Raw genomic sequence first — 20,389 nt, 5'->3', positions numbered from 1 at the left:
CACGGACCGTCTGTCTGTGTTCATCTGATCCGCTCTGATTTTCCTCCGTCTGCAGAATCGGACAGTAGCGGAGGCGGACAATAGCGGGTGTTCATCCTCAGACACTCGCTATCCCATAGGGATGCATGTATGTCCGTATTTGCATGTGTGAAAGGGGCCTAAGGGCGTACACCATACTTAGCCCTTGAGTGGTTGGTTATTGCTCCCCAAACAGTGTATTGTTTTTAGCTACTTTATGTGCTTGCATTATTTTGTGATGCAATAAAATAAATTTTTTTTTTTTTTTTACTATTGTGGTTTATATGTGTATTGCTTGGCACCGCAATAATCCCGTTTTCTTCTTCCAATTTTTGAATTTATTTTCTTTGGGATGACGTGCCTTATCTAAAATGGACCTCCACCACTCTCTCTTTACAATCTTCTAAAGTCTTTACCAGTTGCACATCTGTGTTTCAACAGTACAGCAAGCGGTATCTGAGGTTGTGCATACTTTGGAAGAATGAGCATCCATAAGGGTGCAAAAGAGACTATAAATAATGTTATAACATTATATTTACAGGACTGAGGATTTTTTATGCCCTACATCCATCAAGTAGGTTGTATCAGATTCTAAGAATATAGTAATAATAAAAGTGGTTTATGTGAAATCAGCAACAATATCATCACATGTAGGTACCCCTATCTTAGAGATTATAGGAAAAGTAGCAATTTGATTAATTGAATTAACCGGATAACTTTGAGGGTGGCTTAATTCATATGTACAGTCCAGCTGCCTGAAAGAACCAAATGTCCACTCCATGATCTACAGCATTATGCTTAGAAAAACAATCTTGTTCTGAGAACAAAACATGAGTTTTCTCTCCAACAAATACTACAGTATAGAAATAAATGAGGCTACAGGATATGTTAATATAAAAATATGGTCAATTGTTTTTCCTTTTCCCACACACAGGTTTTAGAAGAGTTCTACAACATTTTTGGTGCAGAGCTAAAAGCAGTGACTGGAGATCCCAAGCGTATAGATGACGTCTTGAGTAGAGTTGATGGTCTTATCAAACCAATGGAAAACTTAACATTTGATCCTTTCAGTATCACAAATTCTCACCAGTGGAAGCTTGTTATGGATGACTTTAAAAATGATGTCCAGGTATGTTAATTCTCTTTTGTAGAGAACATTATTAGCTGGATTAAAATAAGACTTCATGAAAATACTGCTTTGTCAAGACCAGATGCTGACATGTCACCTTTATGTACAGGCTATTGAAGGTGAAGCAATCAGCTTCATTGATGAATCATTCAAAACACTTCGTTCAGCTGAAGCCGCTTTTGACATGTTACTAAAATTTAAACACATCCGGTCACGAGAAGCCATCAACAAGCAGATGATGATGAAATTTAACGCTATCCTGGAGCAGTATTGTAAAGAGGTATGATACCATCCATGCCATAAAAAATGACTGCTTTAACCGTAAAGGTTTCCATATGTGCTACGTGCTGTGTATATTAGCTAACTATACAGTTGTCACATACACCTGTTAATAAGCTGATAATTTTGGCACTTGTGCAAGGCTATACCGACAATCCTACAAATACAGAGATGGGCAAATGAAATCCGTCTGACATGATTTACGAAGGTATGACTTCTTAAGAGAAGCAGTTGCGACTTCCATAAAAAATGTTTAAGTGATAATCCTAACAGTGACAATTGTGTAAAACGAAGGCTAGACTTTTGTAATGCAAAATTAGCAATGACATGTTTCTACGGGTATTTTGCTCTACCCCCTAACTTTGTCATAAAAAGTGATCACTTTTCAATAAAAATATATTTAATAAAAAAAATGACAAATCTGTATACTTGTCGGGTATACAATTTGAAGACGATCAGATTGTTCTCAATTAGTTTGTGTACAGATCTGAAGCCTTATTCACCTATTACCCACACTGGAAATTTTGGGAAATCACTCCTTATGGGGGCACAGACAAAAAACTATTTTAAGTAGAGCAGGAAAGGGTTAGACCTAATTACAATGCTTTATTGCTTTAATATAAGGGATATAATATAAAAATGATTGCTGTACCACAACAACAACATAGAAAATTGTATTCATTTAGAAAAAGGTAAATTATCTGAAAACACCTAAAACACCCCGAATATTGCGCTTCTAATGCTGTGTACGCGCGTCCAGACTTTTCGACTGATTAAGTCAGATGGAACTAATCCGTTGGACAATTCGATCATGTGTGGGCTCCATCGCACCTTTGCTGTCCAAAAATCTGACGGACTTTAGAAATAGAACATGTTTAAAATTTTTCTGATGTACTCGAGACGAAAAATCAGTTTGTCTGTATGCTAGTTCGACGGCCAAAAACTGACGCTAGGGCAGCTATTGGCTACTGGCTATGAACTTCCTTATTCTAGTACGGTCGTACGTCATTACATTCAAATCCGTCGGACTTTGGTGTGATTGTGTGTGGCCAAGTCCATTAATTTGGAAAGTCCGTCAGAACTCCGCCGAAAGTCCGTCGGGAAGACCGTCGGACCTAGACCATCGAAAAGTCCGGTCTTGTGTACATGGCATAAGTGGTTAGACAAAAAACATTAGACCCAATGGTCCTAAACATAACTACTGTAGTGACTCTATAGCTTGACAGTCAATCTCAATGATTCAAACTGCTCAAAAGGCAGGAACTCTAACTAACGTTTATGGCAGTACCAAGGCACCACATTGAATATAATCCAAAATAATTTTTACATCATGTACTTGCTGCAGGCATTGCAGCATAATTATCACAACTTGAAAGTTTTGTTAAGTACATTTAAACTGCTACAGAATAAACATATACATCTTTTGTTGTATGAGACAAGCAAAGCGTAATAATGAGACAGACTGTCAGAATTTTTATTCATCAGATACAGATGTACTGCCTGCGGTGATATTATGTAAAGTCACAAAGGCACCCAATCATTAAAGTAAAGAAGAAATGTCCTATCACTGCTCAGAAAGCAACCACACATCAAGTATGCAACATTCAGTTTTTATCAAATTCAGTGAAAACACTAGGTACAAATTTAGTCAAAGGAAGACAAAACTCACATTATATATATATATAGATATATATAGATATATATATAGATATATATCTATATATATATATATATATATATATAGGCTTTTTTTCAGCGGGAACGCAGTTCTGGCACCTCCAGCGCCATGGGTCTATTGTTGCTGAGGAGGTCTACTGTTTCTGGTGGGGGATCTATTGTTGCTGGGGGGTGTCTTATATTGCTGGGGGTCAGTTGTTGCTGGAAGAGATCTACTGTTGAGGGAGGGGCCTATTGTTGTTGGCTGTCATAAAGTCCATTGATGCTGGCTGTGAAAGATCTGGTTTTGATGCCAAGAGCCTATTGTTGCTTGGGGGGGGGAATTTTGTTGCGGGTGGTCATTGTTTATGGGGAAATCTATTGTTGCTGGGGGGGGGGGGGGATCTATTGCTACTGGCTGCAGGGGAATCTATTTTAGTGCTTTTCTTGTTATTACCAAATTCCATAAAAATTCCATACAAATGACAAAATTATACTTGGTTCTGTATTTTCTACAAAAGGCAGTACTGGGAGATGGGTAGGGGGTGAAACCAGGGAATGGTGCTCATAGGCAGAGAGGGTAGAGGCAGAGAAAAGAGGTGACTCAGAAAGGGGGAGTTCCTGCATCTATTCTCTAAGAAAAAAAGCCCTGTGTGTGTGTGTGTGTGTGTGTGTATATACATATACAGAGTATACTGTGTATGTGTGTGTGTATACAGTAAATATAGAGATATACAGGTGCATCTCATAAAATTAGAATATCATCAAAACGTAAATGTATTTAATTAATTAATCAGTAAAAAGTGTAGCTCATATATTTTATATAGATGCGTTACACACAGAGCGGTATATTTCAACAATTTCTTTCTTTTAATTTTGATTATGGCTTACAGCTAGTGAAAACCCAAAATTCAGTATCTTAGAAAATTTGAATATTACATAAGACCAATAAAAAAAATGATTTTTAATACAGAAATGTTGGCTTACTGAAAAGTATGTCCATGTATGCATTCAATATTTGGTCGGGGCTTCTTTTGCATGAATTGCTGCATCAATGCGGCATGGCATGGAGCCGATCAGCCTGAGGCACTGCTGCGTTGTTATGGAAGCTCAGGTTGCTTTCATAGTGGCTTTCAGTTCATCTAGTGGTGTTGGTCCACTGTGTATTATCAAGTCCAAAGCCAGCACAGCCCTCTACCAGGAAATTCTAGAGCACTTCAATTTAAAATAGGATCAGGAACTTATTTTTCTGCATTTTTGCATGTAAGCCAGCCCATTGAATGAATATGCTGCCTACACGCACAACTTAGGTTGCAATATTGTAAACGTAACCTCAGATCCTTCACATCACAAGCCCATTAATACACCAGCCTTCTCAGTTCCCCCTGCACATCACATCACTGCCCCTTCATATAACCCTTCACATTCCTGTCCTCAGCACTCACTTGTTATCACCCACCTCCTCCTTCACATTCCTGTCTTAGCTCCCCTTCATATCACCCACCTTTTCCTTTACATTCCAGTCCTCAGCCCCCTTTCATACAGTCAGTGGCAGTTGCTCATGCAGGGCGCAGGGGTGCCGCCCCCCCTAATCCATGCGCCAGGCCCCTAATCTACACGCAGGACGCTGGACGCATGGATTTCAATGTTTGTTTGTTTGTTTTTTAGAACATGATTAGAGCCTGAGGCTGTAATCAGCTTGGCCTGGAGCCTGCTCAGTTGTGTAACATTAATATTAACAAATTAATATTCGCTAATGCCTTCCTGTTTCTCCTCCCAGCCAAACAGGGAGCGGGAGACCTGAGATACGATTGTCTGTGAGTCCTAAGTCCCGATTGGCCTTAAGGAGAAGCGACCGCTGGGACTCGGGAGGAGATGCAGGGGGCAAAGCAATGTGGCGAGCGTGGGGTGGGGGGGAGCGGCGATTGAGCGAGCTGGGGGGGGCCTTGGTGGCAGGTGGCTGGCTGGCTTGGGGGGGGGTGCCCCGCAAGAAAATTGAGCACCTGCCGCCACTGCATACAGTATCACATCACCCCCCCTTCACATTTCTGTCCTTAGCCCCTCTTCATATCACCCCCCCACTCCTTTACATTCCTGTCCTCCGCCCTCCCCCCTTTTTATATCACCCACCTCCTTCTTCAGGCTCCTTTTCTCAGCCCCCTCTTATGTCACCCCTGGCTTCCTCCCAATACTTCACAGCAGTGGCATAGCCCTCTCCCCTGTCCTAACTTACACGGGGCTGGGGGTGGAAGACACAGCAGGTCTAGAGCTGACATCAGGAGGCAAGACAGTTCTGAATGGAGCACCGGAGCTGCTTTTCCTGTTAATCAGCTTGTGATTGGTCACTAGGACCACCCTGTGTCTAAGCAACCAATCACCCTCTGCTTAAATTGAAAAGTTAACCTGGCAGCTCCCGCCCTCATCCAGAACTGTCTTGCCTCCAGATGGCAGCCCGTGGAGATGTCAGTGGTGGCAATGGCTGAGTGAGAGAACCAGCTCCTAAATGGCAGGACTGGGTGGGACAGTGGCTCGTTTCGGACGCAGACTGCACTCTGCCATTTTGTGATGCCTGACCTACAGTATATCTGCAGAATGAACACTCCAACGACATTTCATTATTATACTTTATTTTGTTTGTCTAACATAATAAAAATGTATATGTTTATTTAGTAGCAGTTTACATGTAATTACCAACATTTTCATGTTGTAATGAATATACTGCATTGCCAAAAGTATTTCTCTGACAAAAGCTTTGCTTAAAGTTCATGCCTTTTGAACAGTTTTAATTACTGAGATTGGCTATCATGAAATAGAGTCACTAGACTCGATATGTTTGGAACCAATGGGTCTAATGGTTTTCGTCTGACCACTTAGGGTGCTTTTTTTTAGGTGATTTCATACAACAGCAAACATTGCAACATGCTAATAAATGTATATGTTTATGTTTTTTTTTACCAAGGTGGATATCGCTATTGATATTCTTTGTGCCATGGATACTGTATTCAAATGGAGTATTTTAATTTTTTTATTTATGTTTTTATACTTTAATCCATTTAATTTTGCTGATTTTGATTTCAGGATTTTTTTACTTGTCTCAACTGATTAAATGCGAATGAGAACAAAATTTTATAGTATAGTTTATCTCACAGAGTTGGTCTTTTTATTTTGCTTTGCAGGTGGATATAGTAAACAACCTATTTGTGAAAAACCAGGATAATCCTCCTCTGTACAAAAATCATCCTCCAGTGGCTGGATCTATATACTGGGAGAGATCACTTTTCCACCGAATCAAGCATACAATCATCAGATTCCTGGAAATGGAAGAGATGTTATCTTCAGAGCGTGGAAAGATGGTAAGATTTTCATGTTCACATGCACAAATGAGAAGGGTTCTTTTAAATTGAATGTTCTTATAATGGTGCCCTGAAGTGGACCTTTCATTCAGAATTTTAAAATCTCCCATGAAAATTGGGCAATTACGGAAATGCAATTTTCTTCATCGTCCATTGAGGGACACAATAATGTAGTAATTCATAGACATTTTTCGTATACAGCCTTCAGAAGGTTTGGACATTAGCAATCGAACAAAAATTCAGCTTTACCACGTGTAAGCCTACAACCATCATGCCTCACATTTTTGCTAGTATCCTAGGAGTTTGGATGCTTTTTGCTTAGCATGGCTTTAGCATCATATTGCCTTTTTTTTCCACTAAACTTAAGCTACTCTGGTGTATTTTTCTTCAGTGATTTCAATGAAGACTTCAAAAGCACTGCTAGACCTAGTCACTACACAGCAGCTTTTTGGATCGGTGTATCCTCAACAATAGTCTTGGAAGCCATACCTGGACTCTGCTGGACTGAAGACTGCAGTGTTATCCTGAAATGTAATCTTCAGGTACTGGGCTCTACATTGTGGCCCTTTTTTTAGACCTCTGTGTACTGTGCTGGCAGCAGAACACTCTCCAGGTCCAGAGCCATGCTACAAACTCTGGTGTGACAGTCTCTTAAGACTCACGCAGTAAGTCACCTGGGTTTAAGATATATTAGACTTTGAAAGTTGTGTGTGGACCCCAAAATTCTGAGGGTTGCCCAGAATGTCAATTTCAGGCATCGGCTCTGCATTGTGGCCATTTCCAAACATTTGTATACTATGTTAGCTGAAATATTGAGAAAAAACAGCCTGGCTTAAGCACTGGGAGCTACCTCAAAGCTGGTACCAGCGCTCCATTTAGAAATTCCTGCCACCTCCATCTTAATGGGGTACCGGTAAAGACTGAGAGAACTGAGCGCTTCATCGCTAGGTGATAGTTGCATGTGCACTACATGTTTTTTTTTTTTTTTTCTTCCTTTTTTTAAGGTTTAGAAAGGAGTCACCCTGCAGGGGTTGACCTCAGCCCATACTTTCATGTTGTTCATAGGGGGTGATTTATTTTCATCCAGAAGGGCCAGATGTCTACAACATAGATCTTGTGACCCTATATTACTATCGGGTTGTCCTTAATACAGTCTAATACAGCTCTGAAGTGTTAAGTGGAGACCTTTGGTATGTCCATAAGACATTTAATATTCACTTCAAATTTGGAGGCAGGGTGTTAAAAGCTCATCCTAGGGCCTTCCAAAACAGGATTTCAGTTATACTGGACCTCCTCTTATAAGTGTGCCTGAGACCCCTTATTACCATCTCTGATTCAGATTAAGACTTCTCTTGCAATGCCTGTAGTTCAACAAGTTCCATATGAATCAACTTTACAAGGTGTCCTTAATACTCTAACTGATATAGAGTGTTCTAATTTGCAGTTGGAGGATCAGCCTGCTGTTCCAGGCTCAGGGCCTTTTAGACATGTTGCTCCAAAGGCCTTCCCATTGGTCTTTTTGTTTGGGCATATCTTGTCTGTCCAACCATCCTTTACCTGCAGTCAAGTGTTAGTTATCCTAGGCTGTGAGCTTTACCACAGTAAACATCCCTTTTTCTGATCACTTTTACTCTTGATCTAAAATGTTTTTCCTTTTCAGGTGGCCTATTGTTTCACTTGTTTTCTGAATTGTACATGATTCATTGTCTACTGCATTGCTTGAGGTCCACTATTTTTCTGGTAGCAAATTTCCCATAGCAGTTACTACCTGTTCTGAGCTGGAATGCGAGGTTAATCCTTAGTGTTCTTTCTTGGTCGTGGTAATTTCCATATTTTCTTTTGTCCATTTTTATCTAGCCTTTGTTCAGGTGTTAATCAGGCTGCTTCAGATAATCCATGTATTAAGAATTTTCACATCCATTGGAACTCTAGGTGGTGGCTGCCCATCCCTCAGATTTATTTTGGATGTTCCAAACGTCTAATGCCCCATACACACGGTCGGACATTCCGACCACAAAATCCATTGGATTTTTTCAGACGGATTTTGGGCAAAACTTGTTTTACATACACACGGTCGCACAAAGTTTTCGGAAAATCCGATCGTTCCGAACGAGGTGAGGTACAAAACGTACGACGGGACTACATAGAGGCCAGTAGCCAATAGCTTTCGTCTCCAAATTTTTTCTGAGCATGCGTGGCACTTTGTGTGTAGGAATTCTCTACACATGATCGGAAAAAGTCCGATCGGATTTTGTTGTCGGAAAATTTTATATCCAGCTCTCAAACTTTTTCCGTCAGAAATTCTGACAGAAAAAGTCAGAGCCCACACACGATCGGATTTTCCGACAGCATATTCTGATCAGACTTTTTCCGTCGGAATTTCCGACCGCGTGTATGGGACATTAGAGTTACCACATCCCTGTTTCCTTCAATGGACAGATGGTAAAAATAAAATGTTTTTGTACTCACGGTAAAATCTTTTTCTTGAAGTCCACTCATCTGTTTTACTGGCCATGTGTACTGCTTTGTCTCAAAACTGAGGCATGACCTTTGGAGGTGGGGGTTATATGAGGGCTGCCTCATTTTGTTTGCCAGTCTCCAAACATCCCAAAGGCAGCAGTATAATCCAAATATCCAAGAATTACTACATTCCTGTGTTCCGCAGTGGATTTTATGGTAAAGTGGTAGTAAAGTCTATTGTTTATGCTTTACTGTAAGTATCTCCTAAATGTGCACCATTTAGGAGATATTTACTTGTATAGCAGCGACCGGCTCATGCGCTCTGAAGGAACAGCATACCAGTGCCGATCCTTCACAGTTCTGTGCTGTAAACAGTAGCTCTTGCATGCATGCGCAGGTGTGAAGTCCTCGCGGCTCAACCATTCAAAGGACTGGAGCCTGCAAACCTTGAAGGAAGTGAAGACTGGGACCTGTTAGCAGTAACAGCGTGCCAATGTAGGGCTTCGTTTTAAGGTAAGTTTCACATCAAGTACTAATATGCAATGCATACTAGCACATTATAGCATTGCCTTGCAGGGAAAATTCTTTTTTTTCATCTTTACTACCACTTTAAGTAGATAACATTTAATTTTTTCCATGTAAAGGTGAATGTAACTGATTTAAAAAAAAAAGTACAATTATAGGACTTAAAACTTAAAACTACTCACCACTTCAACCTCCTCTATAGTCACTGGGGTTTGCCAGTTGCTTAGGTTTACTCACAATTAACTGTACATACATTTCTTTGCAACATCTCCACAAAAGATCTATTAGTGGAAACATTTTCACTGGATGGCAGCATAGGAGAGAATAAAAACTATTATTGACAGAATCTGCAGCTGAATATAAGATTTAATGCATGGGATGTAGGCAGCATAATCGTTCATACACAGCTCTGTATTGGTCAATGGGGTCAGGCTAATAACCAGTCAAGTAGAGAACATTATATCTGAGTTTTCTGCTTTCACACATATCCTGCATTTGTTTTTTAGGCAAAGGCAAAATATTTGGAAGTTGCCAGAAAAATGAAGGAATATGAAGACAAGAAATATGAAGCCTGGAAAGAGAGCACAGATCAGATTCTGCCATCATTGCTGAAAAGAAATTTGCTCATTAACACAAATGTACAGAATGTTAATAACCGGGCAAGCTTTTCTTCTGATCTGGTAAATTGATAACACTTGGCATAAAGTTATTTTTTCTTATGCAACTACGTCATCTCATCATCTCATCTGATTTAACATTCTGCTAAAGGCAACTCTTTATTAATTTATTTTGCTTTCATTACTCCACAATGTTTAGGAGTGTGTCTATGGGAATGTTTGACCATTCTTCCAGACCCGCATTTGTGAGGTCAATCATTACTGGCTCGCAGTCTCCGCTTTAATTCATCCCAAAGGTGTTCTATCGGGTTGAGGTCAGGTCTCTGTGCAGGCCAGCCAAGTTCCTCCACCCCAAACTCACTCATCCATGTCTTTATTGAACCCTATGGACTAAGACTGGGATGCCATTAAAGTTCATGTGTGTGTAAAGGCTTCCCAGCGAATGGCTGTGCAGGGGGATTGTCAGCAGTCTGATCATTGGAGGAGAGCACGCAGAGTTCCCATCATAGCTGGAACACTGAGCATGCAGAGTTCCCAGCGCAGCCGGAACACTGACCACACTGTGCCTAGTGTGGTCAGTTTCTATTAGGAAAGCAGAAGCACTGCCTGGAACACCAGGTATTTCACACAAAGGAAGCAATACAAAGAGAACGGATACTTTTTCATATAAGTACATGGTTCAACAGGTATATATCAGGAATATGAAATGTTGGGTTTACATATTCTAACTGCCGAAGCCATTAAAAGTCAAATGATGGTGTGAAGCTGGTCATGTGGGCTAAATCAAAATAATCTAAGAGATTTCTCTATACACCCTAAACGGCACCAATGGGCAAATGTTATGCTGTGGCTATTGTATTCTGACTTCTACCACCAGCTGTCTTAAACGGTGACTGCATCTGATTGTATACAGATGCTGTTCATCTGGCAATTTTCTACTTGGCTCCTTCAGATGTTGGGTTAAATGGTACCATCAAGGCCACACACTAATATAATTTTCACCCATTCAATATAAACCAGATGAAATTAATGACATTTTATTGCCTGCCTAATGCTCCATCAATGGATTATCCATGCTTTATAGCAGCTATTCTCAACTAGGGTTCCTCTAGAGGTGGGTAGGCGTTTGTGGAGCTGTGACCTCCCATCTGATGGTGCTTGCATAGCGCTAGGTCCAGTGCCACAGTGCAGAATCAGCAGCATAGCTGCACGGGTGTCATTCTGGCCATCCCGCAGGGGGCGGGGGCATTTTTCCCACTAACCATCACTAATGTAAGGGCCGTTTTCCCAATCCAGGGCTCCCTGGGATATGAAAATTATTTCAAGGGTTCCTCTGGGTTAAAAAGATTGATAAATGCTTCTGTAAATGAAACAACAATTGAGAAGACTAGTTTTGAGAGGATGACCATGCTTTTTGCATTGTACGAGAGTATGATGACACAGACCGTCACAGGGAATTCTCTCCACTACACTGTGCAAGAGAAAAGCTAGATTCTGATTCAACTGCTTGTTAACCAGCAAAGGATGAAATATCAGGCTGCAAATATAATGTGTAGTATGAACTGATTGGATTTGGATGGTAGACTTCCCTGTGGCAGCCTGTCAATGATATGCTAGCTGCTGGAAATAACAGTTTTGTTATGTACGTTCCCTATATTTGTATTCTTTATTTGTATTTTTTTTTTTTGTATCTTTTTATGCTATGCCTAGAAAGTAATAATTGTATGTTTTATATATCTTTTCAGGATGTGGACCAGCTGAAGGCTGACACGGATTATAAAAATGTCCGCTATGCTGTGAACTTTGCCCCTGAACTCATAGAAATAATAACAGAAACAAAACACATGGAACAACTAGGATTTGTTGTTGGTGAATTACCTAGAAATGTTGCGCTACAAGAAGACAAGTTCTTAAGGTTCTCTCCATATACTGTCTTATAACCTCATTTTGTTTTTATTTATATTAGTTTATGAAACATTTAAAGGGAGTATAGCCTAATGGCCCGTATACACGATCCGAATATCGTACGAAAACTGTCGTCCGAGGAAGAATCATACAATTTTGATCGTGTGTATACGACTATCGACAGCCGATCACGATAGTTCATCCAATATTATTCGATCGGACATGGACCAAAATTTTCCTCGTACAATTCCAGATTGTACGATTTTCGTTCAGTCAGTATAGTTGTCGTCCGAAAATACAATACAAATACATTAAAACACATGACATCACTTTTTTTTTTCTGTCGTACGAGAATTTTCGTGACTTTATTTACCTATTCAATTTCTACTTGCGACTATTAAGCGAAAAAGGTCGTACGATCTGTCGTACGATATTCAGATCGTGTGTACGGGCCACGAGCAGTCATATTACTTCATTTGATAAAAATAAAATAAAACAAAATGCAGTAATCACTTGGCACAATAACAACAATAAAAGAGAATATAACTGACGTCCAACTAAGTGCTTCTTCAAATTACCTTCTGCTCCTGCAGAGGATGAGATCAGTATTTTCAATGTAGGGTTGGCAGTAAAAATATTCAGCACGTTGATCCATGTTTGTTCCATTTAAATACCCAGCATGTAATGAAAGCCATTTTTACTGGGTGGTTCTGCCAGTAACATACTTCATGGGATGTTCTGTAGTCCTCAGAGATAGCTAAGCAGAATGTAACTGATAAGAGGTGAGCACAAACAGAGAATGACAGAAGAAGCCGACATGATTTCTGTCAGGATCAATAGGTATTTTATTTATTTTTTGCACAACGAGTGGCAGGGTTCTGTAGTCCTCAGAGATAACTGAAAACAATGTAACTGTAACTGATAAGATTGCAGCACAGGCAGAAAGCACAGGGGGTTATTTGTTGATTTGATTTCTTGTAAGATCAATAGGTTTTTTGCATTTATCAAACGGTTCTAATAAAAATCCATTTAATTATATATTTGACGGACCAAAAGAAAACCATCAAAATAAGTTAAATAAGTAGACAGAAACCCAAATAAAACTGATACTTCTTGAATGCCGCAATCTGTTATCCCAGCCAGCTGGCCCTACAGTTCTTGTATGTCATCTATGATTATGCCCCTACTGGGCGAAACATGTAAGATGGGGTAAGTTGATGAGTATTTATTGCTCCTCCTCTAAAGAGGCATAGGATGTCTCTAACTTTTAGGTTATACTGCTACCTACACTAGTATTGGACACTGACAAATGAAAAAACTGTCGGCCAGCCTAGGATAACCCCTCCTTAGTTTTTTTTCTAGTGTTCTAGGAGGATGACAGTCTTTTCTTCAGCTCTGCTGAGAAAAGTCTAACCCAATTTTTCTAGTTTTTCTTTAACATTTTTTTCTCAGTTCAGACCTTTATATTGCAGCTATCCTTAACCTGGCTTTTGAAGTGCTATGTCCAGACCCCACTAGACTGAATGTTTTCAGGCTGCCTTGGAAATTTCCTTTGTGTAAGGGATTTTTCAGACTTGATTCAAATAACAAGTTGGCCTCAGAGTGCCTTTCAGGTCCAGAACTGTTGGTATTCCCTTGGATCCATTAAATGCCTTTGAAATTCCTGCTTTCCACCAGCATTATCTAAATGCTCTGTGTTGCCTTTTCAACTAGTCAACATTAAGAAAGCATCTCTCCACTGGTGCTCCTGCATTGCAAAGGACCACATAAAATTCCAATCTATGTTTTGATTTTGCTTCTTGCTTAAGGTGATGACAGTCACCTCTGACCATCTGACCCTCACCTGCGGTCAGCTGTTTGGATGTCTTTAAGTACTTGAGCTCTTAGCTCATGCCCGAGCCTTGCGTTGCTTAAGCGCCAAATGGTCACAAAAGGGGGGGGGGGGGGTGTTTAGGGCAGCTCTGCTTTGCTGAGTGACCCTAGCTTACATTCTAGAAACAGCTCCAGTGTTGCTTCCAGCACACCCACTAATCCTGGAGCGTATCCCATCTTTGGAAGCTTTTATAGCTCCAATGGGTGTGACTGGCTCTTCTGCTATCTTGTCTGAGATCTTTACTACAATCACGCAAGATTTATGGCTGAAATTACCCCATTATTTATTGACTCTGGCCACAGAGACCACAAGCGCACCTGCATCTGTAGATCCTGTATTTGTTCTGTCTGTAGCTTTAGTGGCCTCTGAGCCATGAGCTACTGAGACTCTGAGTCACCCAAATGTTTATCAAACAAGCTTACCTCCAATGAGTCACAGTCTTCTGTTATTACTCCCAATTTAAAGGAAACCATATTGGCTGTTATTGATGTGGTGCACACTAATCTGAAACTAGAGGATGAGTCTGCTGCTTCTACCAATGCCAGTCCTAGTTTTGGGTCCATTAGAGCCCTTTAATAACCTTTACGAGTGCACCCGCTGTTCCAAGTCTTCCACTACAGAGCTTGGAAACACCCTGCCGAGATATTTGCTTCCCCGTGCAACTTTTAGACCCCTTTCACATCGAGGGCGTTTTTCAGGTGCTATAGCGTTAGAAGTAGCGCCTGCAATCCGCCCTCAAACTGCTGCACCATTGTCTCCAATGTGAAAGCCCGAAGGCTTTCACACCAGAGTGGTGCACTGGCAGGACGTCAGGAAAAGTCCTGCCAGCAGCTTCTTTGGAGCGGTGAAGGAGCGGTTGTTTACCGCTCCTCCACCAATGATCCCCATTGAAATCAATGGGGCAGCGCTGCAATACTGCGACTGAAATGCGCTGCAAATCCGATGGTAAAACACCGCTAAAAATAGCGGCGTTTTACCGCTGACGCTATGGGCACGGTAGTGGGAAAGCCCTCTTAGCTATGTATCAATTTCAAAAGGACCTTGTTAAAAAGTGGTCAGCCTCCACTCTGGATTCAGATCTAGCCAAGCACCATTCAGGTGGAGGGTGAGCCTGTCTTTAACCACTTCAGCCCCGGGAGGTGTTACCCCCTTAATGACCAGGCCATTTTTTGGCAACTCAGCACTGCGTTATTTTAACTGACAATTGCGTGGTCATGAGACGCTGTACTGAAATAACATGTATGTCCTTTTTTTTTTGCTCACAAACAGAGCTTTCTTTTGGTGGTATTTGATCACCTCTGCGATTCTTATTTTTTGCACTATAAACAAAAAAAGAGCGCCAATTTTGAAAAAATAAACATTATTATTTACTTTCAGCTATAAAACATACCCAATAAAAAAAACAACAACATTTTTCATGAATTTAGACTAATATGTTTTCTGCTACATATTTATTGGTAAAAAATACCAATAAGTGTATATTGATTGATTTGCGCAAAATTTATCGTGTCTACAAACTATAGGATATTTTTATGGCATTTTTTTTTTTTTTACTAGTAATGGCGGCAATCAGCAATTTTTAGCAGGATTGCGACATTGCAGTGGACAAATCGGACACCTGACACTTTTGGCACTTTTTTGAGAACCAGTGACATCATTGCAGTGATCAGTGATAAAAAATATGCACTGTTACTGTACTAATGACACTGGCAGGGAAGAGGTTAACATCAGGGGCGATCAAAGGGTTAATTGTGTCCCTAGGGGGTTCTTGTTAACTGTTTGGGGGATTGTCTGACTCGACTTCGCAGGAACACACAATGTCCATTTTCTTCCTGTCAGAACACCGATCTGCCTTGTTTACATAGGCAGATCGCCGTTCTGCCTCTGGACCCGCTGATTGGCTTCCCCTCTGTCCAATCAGCGTGCACGCACCCCCAGTGTCTATTGCAAACAAAATGATATACAGGTACGTAATTTCTCGCAATAGAGCCAACCTGCCACAGTACATCTGCGATAGGCAGTCGGCAAGTGGTTAAGGACCCAAACGATAAGCAGATAGAAGCCCTCTCTAGAGCTCTGTTCTTGCTGGGAGGTCCTGCTCTTTATCCTGTCTTAGCTGTGACTTTGCTTTGGTAAACGCTGGCTGATTGGTCACAGTCTGTTAGAAAGGATTTAGTCACTACTGTGGTTGCTTTCTTAAACATTAAAATGTCAGGAACATAAGTGTGCGCAGCCTATAGCATTAGGATGTGCACATGTACGTGTGTCTACATATATATGGCCTTGACACATTGATCTCCCTGCCAGCACAGTGAAAGAGAAGTACATAAGCACTTCTCTTTTGGCAGAGCCGGTAAGAGGAAGATCTTTCCCATCTTCCGAGCGGCACACAGAGTGATAATGCTAATGCGCACGGGGTGATTAGGGCACACTCGGCACACCCAGTGCACACGCCTATAGTGAGGAACAAATGAATTTTGCTTTATACTATAATTGTGACAGGATTGCTGGAGGTTTCCCATCTCCTGCATTTTTATGTTGGTACACATGCAGAGAACTGTGGAACCTATGTCTAAAAAGAACATACTTCACATGGCCTTTGAGGGACGACATCTCTCCGGATCTACACTGGAAATCATTACCAAGAACACTGTTGGCAAGAGCAGCCAAAGAAGCCCAAGGTCCAGACCAGAAAGGCTCATCCCTCAATGGATGTTAGGAAAAATCTTTTTTATTATAGCACTCCTACAACCTCCAGGTCCAAACCTCAAGCTTGACTCCCAGTCCAGGCACAAGGTCTGGGGGTCAAAGTCTGCGAAACCCTCAGAAAAACTTTCCTCCACATGAAGGTGCGTCCCCACTTTTCAAAGTGAGGTGACATTTGTTGGCCTGTTTGGATGCATGGACAGCTTGCATCTATTGCAGAAGATAATTTCCAGGAGCTACAAGCTAGAGTTTTGCTCCCAGACCCTCCTTGATTTCTCTTTTTCATGCTTCCTGGGTCACCACACAGATTAGCAGATCTCCATATAGCTCTCCCAAGGCTTTTGTATCAGGGTGTCATTTGCCTATTGTTTGTGGCAGAACAGTTTCAGGGGTTTTACTCTATCCTGTTCAAAGTTTGCAAACCCAAAGGGGCATCTGCCCCATCTTGGATTTCAAAACACTGGGTATCTTCATTTGAGTCCAGAAATGCCACATGGTATCCACAAAGTCTGTCATCAACTCTCTTCAACAGGGAGACTTTCTGGCTTATGTGGAAATCAAGAACGTGTACCTGTATGTCCACATTTTTCTAGTGCACCAACACTTGCTGTGGGTTCCCTGCACTTTCAGTTTGTAGCCTTGCCACTCAGTGTCTTGTCTGTATACCAGATGTTCACCAAGGGACTGGCCCCAATACTAGCCCTGCTGCATTCTTTTGACGTGACCACCTATTGAGGAAACAATTAGTACAGGCTTTGCCAAGCTGTTTCGTCTTGACTGTCCAGACATTAAATAGGTTCAGATGGATCCTAAACCTTCAGAAATTGCCATTAGAACTGTGTATCTGTTTTTTTGAAAAAGCTCACGCCAGAGTGTTTTCCACTCAGGAGAAATATCAAACTCTCGGATTCCAGGTTCTAACTCTCTAGTCCAGGTGTTGTCCAACTCTCCGCTTTTGCCTGAGAGTCATGGGTCCTGAGTCCTGTGTTACAAATATGGGGGGGGGGAGCTGGATGTGGACCTCCTGGTCTCTAGGTTGCACAACAAATGAGAATGAGGTTTGTCTCCAGGTACAAGACTACTCTAGCTGAAACAGTGTATTCTCTGATGGCTCTGTGGGATCAGTACGTACACTCTGATCTATGGCTTTCTCCCACAAAACTTCTCTCTCATCTGCTTGGCAGGATTGAAATGAAAGGCATTGCTCCAGACTGGTCTAGGTGGATATGGTACTTTGACCTGGTTAGATTCACAGATGCTTCACATGCTCTACCAGATTTTCCCAGTCTTCTGTCTCAAGAACCAATCTGCCATTCTGCTTCATGGTCGTTGGCCTTAACAGCATGGCTATTGAAGCCCAGGTATTGAGGGACAGAGGCATCTTGGAATTTGTGGTCCCCACAATGTTAAATGCTATTCTACTTCCAACAAAGTCTATTATTGGACTTACTTGGTGTGAGTTTTGAGTCTTTTATCCTAGGAAATTCTTAGTGGGACAAATCCTCTGCTTCCTACAGCTGGGGTTGGAGCAGAGTTTCTCTCTCTCTTGGTGCTCTCAAAGGCCAGGTTTCTGCTCTTGTTGTTTTGTTTCACAGACTGTTGGCCTCTCATTCCTTGATTAAGAACTTGTTCAGGCAGTTTTCCATGCCGCTCTCCCTGTTTGTTCCCCTGTGACTTCAATGGATCTAAATTTGGTTCACTCTGCACTACAAAATTTATAATTTGAACACATTAGAGACATACTCCACATGATGGTGAGTCCTAGGTTTTCCTTCTTACCTAAAGTATACTTTGCTTTTCGCCTAAACCAGTACTTTCCTTTTCCCTACTCTGTCTGTCTAGCTACAGTTCACCCCCAAAAATGTTTACGCCATTATCACAATATGACATGGGCTGTAAGAATTTATCTCTTAGCCAATGCTTCTTTCAGGAAGAGTGATTCCCTTTTTGTAATTCGTAGGGGAGGGGCCGGAATGTAGGGGCCCCTTGTTAAAGGAGGCTTCCAGATTTCGATAAGCCCCCTGCCCGCAGAACCCCACAACCACCGGTCATGGTTTTGGGGATGAGGCCCTTGTCCCCATCAAGGTGCTTTGGGGTAGAGCGGGGGCATAGCCCCTCCATGTTGAGGGCACGTGGCCTGGTATGGTTCAGTGGGGTGTCTGCTCCTCCTCCCCTTTTCTGACCTACCAGGCTGCATGCTCGGATAAGGGCCTGGTATTGATTTTGGTGGGACCCCACGCTATTTTTTTTCCATCATTTTTAATTGTTGGCTTTTTTTTACATTCAGCTGTCAGCGGGAACCTGCTGACAGCTACTGTGTCATCTGTTGTCAAGGACGTAATAGTAGCCGGCTTCCCGGGCCTACTCCTTAGCAACCAGCTATTTGTCAAAAAGCAGTGTTAGGCTTCCCTCGACCTCCACACTGCCAGAAAAACCCTGGTGGGAAATATCACATGCTTTTTTTACTCTCTGGTCCATTTGGGAATTGGACTTAAGAGTTTTTAATGTGATATTTACCAACACATTTTTTTTGCAGTAAATACCACATAATCATTATTTTTTTATGAATTGGACCTCATTTTTTATTTTTTTTGCAAATATCTTTTTATTCGTTTTTTAGAAACAAAATAAAAGGCATACAATAGGTCCAGATTAGGGTATGGCAGTCTGGGTGGGTTATGTCTGCATCTCAACTTAATTGGACCTAATTTACCGCATGCAATAACTTATGCAAATTAGTCACGTGACTGCGTTATCGCATGCAGTAAACGTTAGTGAATTGACCCCTAAATGTGCTTGTAAATTTAATGTAATAGAGCAGACATTTATCCCTGAAGGTTGTTCATAAGATGTTATGATAATGTGAACTTGTTTTTAGGTACATCGATGACATGAAACAAATATTAACTTCTTATGAGAAATTGATGGCATCTCTGATTGAAGCAGAAACACAACTGCTTGACTCTCAAATCAGAGAACTACTGAAAGTGTTCCGATCTGGGTACAGAAGGCTAAATTGGAACTCCTTAGGTAATAATATTGTATTAATAGAGCAGTTACTTGTTCTTTCTTTCAATACTACAATTTCTTCCAACATTACAAAGAGTAAATTAAATAAAGGCATTTTAAAGTATATCTAAAGCCAAAAAATTGTTTTTGTTTTCGATAGAGTTGGAAAGGGTTTGAACCTTTGTCAGGATTGTATTATTGTCTGTATCCTCACCCTATCTATTTGTCTTGATGACCCTGGTAACCAGACTATAGGTGAGAGACATTTTTGAGTTCTCATTGGAAAGTAATAGAAAGAAAGCTTGTCCCAAAACAACTAAGAGAGAATGTACATTTCCTTGGTGAAATCGCTTCTCCTTTCTTGTTCTATCTCAAGTTGCAGAAAAATCTTCCCAAAAAAACACTATAAAAAATTCCTGACAGGTTATTGTCACAATGTCATACCCTGTATAATACTATAAAATTTATTTGACTTTGAGGCTAGCTATAGGCAGGATGATTTTGGTAAATGTAAAAATTTCACTTTATACATTAAGTTACTTTGATATGTAAGATCAAAAGTTTCTTTGAATGCAGTACACTTCTTCATTGGTTAATGTGGAGGATTTTATTTTGCATTAATGAGCTTCAAAAGTTGATCTTGACCAGTCTAGTAATCCAGACAGCACAGCCAGGTTTTGGACTGACATTTCTTTACCGTCTACATTGCAGTTGAGCTATATGGTCTTAACCTAGGCTGGAGTACAGCCTGTTATTGTACAATGAAGGGGCAACAGTGATATGATAAAGCCATCAATCTGCTCTCTCCTCTGACTTTACCCTGGCTTTCCAACTCTGCATACTTGTTTGGGGTCAGTGA

General features: G+C 41.0%; 1 protein-coding gene across 1 annotated transcript in view; it reads left to right on the top strand.

Annotated features, from left to right (window-relative positions):
- Nucleotides 1-20,389, top strand: part of DNAH10 (dynein axonemal heavy chain 10) — a 245,701-nt gene that overhangs the window by 41,885 nt on the left and 183,427 nt on the right. Inside the window, exons 10-15 of the mRNA XM_077461854.1 lie at nucleotides 953-1,147; nucleotides 1,257-1,427; nucleotides 6,259-6,435; nucleotides 9,927-10,100; nucleotides 11,783-11,952; nucleotides 19,400-19,551. Of these exons, the coding sequence (XP_077317980.1) occupies nucleotides 953-1,147; nucleotides 1,257-1,427; nucleotides 6,259-6,435; nucleotides 9,927-10,100; nucleotides 11,783-11,952; nucleotides 19,400-19,551 (1,039 nt within the window). The remainder of the gene's footprint in view (nucleotides 1-952; nucleotides 1,148-1,256; nucleotides 1,428-6,258; nucleotides 6,436-9,926; nucleotides 10,101-11,782; nucleotides 11,953-19,399; nucleotides 19,552-20,389) is intronic.

Source organism: Lithobates pipiens, unplaced genomic scaffold, assembly GCF_037356315.1.
Source record: "Lithobates pipiens isolate NorthernLeopardFrog02 unplaced genomic scaffold, aLitPip1_a1.2 Scaffold_3, whole genome shotgun sequence".
Lineage (NCBI taxonomy): Eukaryota > Metazoa > Chordata > Amphibia > Anura > Ranidae > Lithobates > Lithobates pipiens.
Note: the sequence above shows the minus strand (reverse complement) of the source record. Positions and strands in the feature narration are given on the sequence as shown.